The sequence below is a fragment of the Photinus pyralis genome, unplaced genomic scaffold (genome assembly GCF_008802855.1).
Source record: "Photinus pyralis isolate 1611_PpyrPB1 unplaced genomic scaffold, Ppyr1.3 Ppyr1.4_LG10, whole genome shotgun sequence".
Lineage (NCBI taxonomy): Eukaryota > Metazoa > Arthropoda > Insecta > Coleoptera > Lampyridae > Photinus > Photinus pyralis.
The window spans coordinates 4,772,834-4,776,511 of NW_022170250.1; the positions used below are offsets into that span (position 1 = coordinate 4,772,834).

Here is a 3,678-nt window from a genome sequence, read left to right on the forward strand (position 1 = left end):
CTCTCAAACCCCTAATTTTTCACGTGTTATGCCTTCAAAATTGTACATATACATGTAGATATAAATTACGATTTTATGCATATAAAATGTTCTTTATTAACAATTATCGATCTAACCTATATTTTTTAGGTAACAAACAAGGTAGCTGTACAACAGGTTAAAAGCAACATGGAAATCGTGGAAATTAGTCAATCTCAACTCATATCTCACAAAGATTCTAAACAGAAGAGTTTTTTTGTTAGAAGGATCTGCTCCCGGAGATAGGTAGCGTTGACCCTCGTGCGGGAATTCCAAGCCCATGGTTGATAGTCGAGAGCAATCGCAGCATTTGGTCCATACGCACAGCAAACGATTCAATAACTTCCACAAATTTAAACAAATGATCATAATTTATAAATTTAAATTTGAATCAAAACTTAATCGAGCATTCCCATTTAGATATTTATTTTTTCTTTATCTTTAAATCAAATGCCTATTTCTAATTATCATATCTTCTCATCAAGCCACACACTAAAGAATAAAATATTTAAATTTGTTTTTGGCGAAAACGATTTGCGTGCCTTATAAGGTGTCGTTTAAAGTAGCGTTTGATATTTGTCTCGTAATTACAATTAGCACATTTAAAATCTTTAGATTCAGTATGCGTTAGAAGGTGTTCTCTAAAGTCGGTTTTACGATTTGTCTCGTAATCACAATTGGCACATTTAAACTCTTTAGAAATTTTATGTTTTAAAAGATGTCGTTTCAAATTGCTTTTATCGTTTGTCCAATAATCACAATCAGCACATTTGAAGTATTTAGAGTCGGTGTGTTTTAAAAAGTGTCGTTTATAGTAAATTTTGTTATTTGTTTTGTAATCACAATTGGCACATTTAAAAACTTTGGAATCGGAATGTTTTAAAAGGTGATCTTTAAAATAATATTTGTTACTTGTCTCGTAATCACAATCGGTACATTTAAAATCTTTAGATTCGGTATGATTTAAAAGGTGTTGTTTAAAATAATATTTGTTATTTGTCTCGTAATCACAATGAGCACATTTAAGATCTTTAGAATCGGTATGATTTAAAACGTGTTTTTTAAAATAATGTTTGTTATTTGTCTTGTAATCACAATTAGCACATTTAAGGTCTTTAGAATCGATATGTTTTAAAAGGTGTCGTTTAAGATATTTTTCATTCTTTGTTGCATAATGACAATGAGCACATTTAAAATCTTGAGAGTCAGTATGTTTTAAAAGGTGGTGTTTAAATGAATATTTGTTATTTGTCTCATAATCACAATCAGCACATTTAAAATCTTTGGAATCGGAATGTTTTAAAAGGTGGCCCTTAAGATTTCTTTTAATGTTTGTTCCAAAATCACAATGAGCACATTTAAAACCTTTAAAATCGGTATGATTTAAAAGATGTTGTTTAAAATAATATTTGTTATTTGTCTCGTAGTCACAATGAGCACATTTAAAATCTTTAGAATCAGTATGATTTAAAAGGTGTTTTTTAAAATAATATTTGTCATTCGTCTTGTAATCACAATTAGCACATTTAAAGTCTTTAGAATCAATGTGTTTTAAAAGGTGTCTTTTAAGATATTGTTCATTATTTGTTGCATAATCACAATGAGCACATTTAAAATCTTGAGAATCAGTATGTTTTAAAAGGTGGTGTTTAAAACAATATTTGTTATTTGTTTCGTAATCACAATTAGTACATTTAAGATCTTTAGAATCAGTATGTTTTAAAAGGTGTCGTTTCAAGTTGCATTTGTCTTTTGTCTCATAATCACAATCGGCACATTTAAAATATTTAGAGTCTGTATGTTTTAATTGGTGTCGTTTAAAGTAGTTTCTGTTATTTGTCTTGTAATCACAATCGCCACATTTAAAATCTTTAGAATCAGTATGTTTTAAAAGGTGTCCCTTAAGATTTCGTTTAATATTTGTTCCATAATCACAATGAACACATTTAAAATCTTTAGAATCTGTATGTTTTAAAAGGTGTCGTTTGAAATAGCTTTTGTTATTGGTCTTGTAATCACAAGTAGCACATTTCAACTCCTTATGTTTCAAAAGGTGTCTGCTAAAGAAGGATTTACTGTCGGTCTTGTAATCACAATCAGCACATTGAAGCAGATTACCTTGGTGTTTTAAGAAGTGTCCATAATCACAATGAGCACCTTTTGAAACATTACTCTTTAAAACATATTGTTTAACTTGCAACTTACTATCGTTAGATATTTCAGTTTTAATATTCCATCCACAATCAGTTTGTTGTAGTTCTTCATTATCAAGCGATTTAGAGCACTGTGCAGTAATGGTAATTTCGTCCTTTATTGTGATGAATGTTTCGTTGCTTACTAAAATGTTATCTTGAAGATGGGAATAGATTTCTTCTTCTTGCTTCGGTTCGATTTTAACGAATGATTTGTCATTATTTCCGTCCATATCTGGCATCAATAAGGTTATCAAGAAATGTGTTTACTTTTACGTTTTTGTTTAACAAAAATAAAGTGTGGTATTAATCAATAAAAAATGTTCACGGGAGTATTTATAACTGTGGCTCTCGCCCTATCGGTGCGACGTAGACAAAGCACTGGATGTGGCTCAAGTACCGCAATAGTTAAATATAGAGTTCATAACGTCCTCACTTTCGGTGGCGGCACGATGGGTATTATTTTATACTGTATTCCCCATTTAGATTAGAGCAGTACCGGTACAATGATCTTAGCCCCTGTACTGATCTTAACCCAACCCCAGGCTCGAAGTGAAGATGACAGATTTCACGGCAAGGTGGCAACGTTGCAGTCCCAGTATCAAAACACGGTTCCCGCTCAAATTTCAAACAAAAGAATGGCACGTGATTAGATCGTCTAAGGTAGGGCACCCTTACGTTACACGAAGCTAATAAAATGACTCGGGACCCAGTCGGGCAGGAACACTCAAATAAAACACTGCAATGTCTGCGAGTTTATTTATTATAAACTTATTCTGAAAAACCCGGAATTTGGATGTGGTACATTAAAAGCAAAGCAAGCAAAACCTAAAGGTGCCGCACTCTCGCAAAAGCAGACTACCAAGGCGAAAAAGAGCGCGACTTGAGAAAAACCTTGGCCTTGAATCCCAAACTATCACAAGCAAATTAAAACACCAACCACCTAAGCAGAACATGTAACACTACCTTAATTAATTAATTAATTCAAGTAACAGGGTACGTTTGAACAGTATACGTAGAGTATCACAATATGTCATGTACTTTCCTTTAATCGCGGCTAGAAGGTAACTCACTTTTTAGTTAGTCATTGGATGGTGAACCTGGTTATTTGTTAGGTTAGGGCCAGCGTCTTAGCTTGATTGCGCTCCTGTTTCACGGTTATATTGTTAGGAATTGGACCGACATATTTGCCTATTAACCCGTAGCGTAGTTAAGCTTGTTAGGGGCAACACATTCATCGCATTTATTGGTATAAGTCACCTTACTAGTTATTCATATCATTATATACCGAATAGAGTGGTGTGACGTTTGTAAAAACACGTCTGATCTATTATTCATGTTGTGACCTAACAATAGGCAGTTATGACCATACTCAGTGTGCTCGTGGGGCCCTCGATTATGCTCAGTTTCCACATAATGATATTGGTATAAAACCCAGACTTCCGGAACTACTACCTGTGCTTCGTAA

The 3,678-nt window shown here is 33.2% G+C and overlaps 1 protein-coding gene across 1 annotated transcript in view; it reads right to left on the reverse strand.

The window, feature by feature from the left end:
- The window catches only part of LOC116161476 (acidic fibroblast growth factor intracellular-binding protein B-like), a 3,254-nt gene extending 811 nt beyond the window's left edge, over positions 1-2,443 (reverse strand). Inside the window, exon 1 of the mRNA XM_031474829.1 lies at positions 2,224-2,443. Within this exon, the coding sequence (XP_031330689.1) occupies positions 2,224-2,443 (220 nt within the window). The remainder of the gene's footprint in view (positions 1-2,223) is intronic.
- Positions 2,444-3,678: the final 1,235 nt, after the last annotated feature.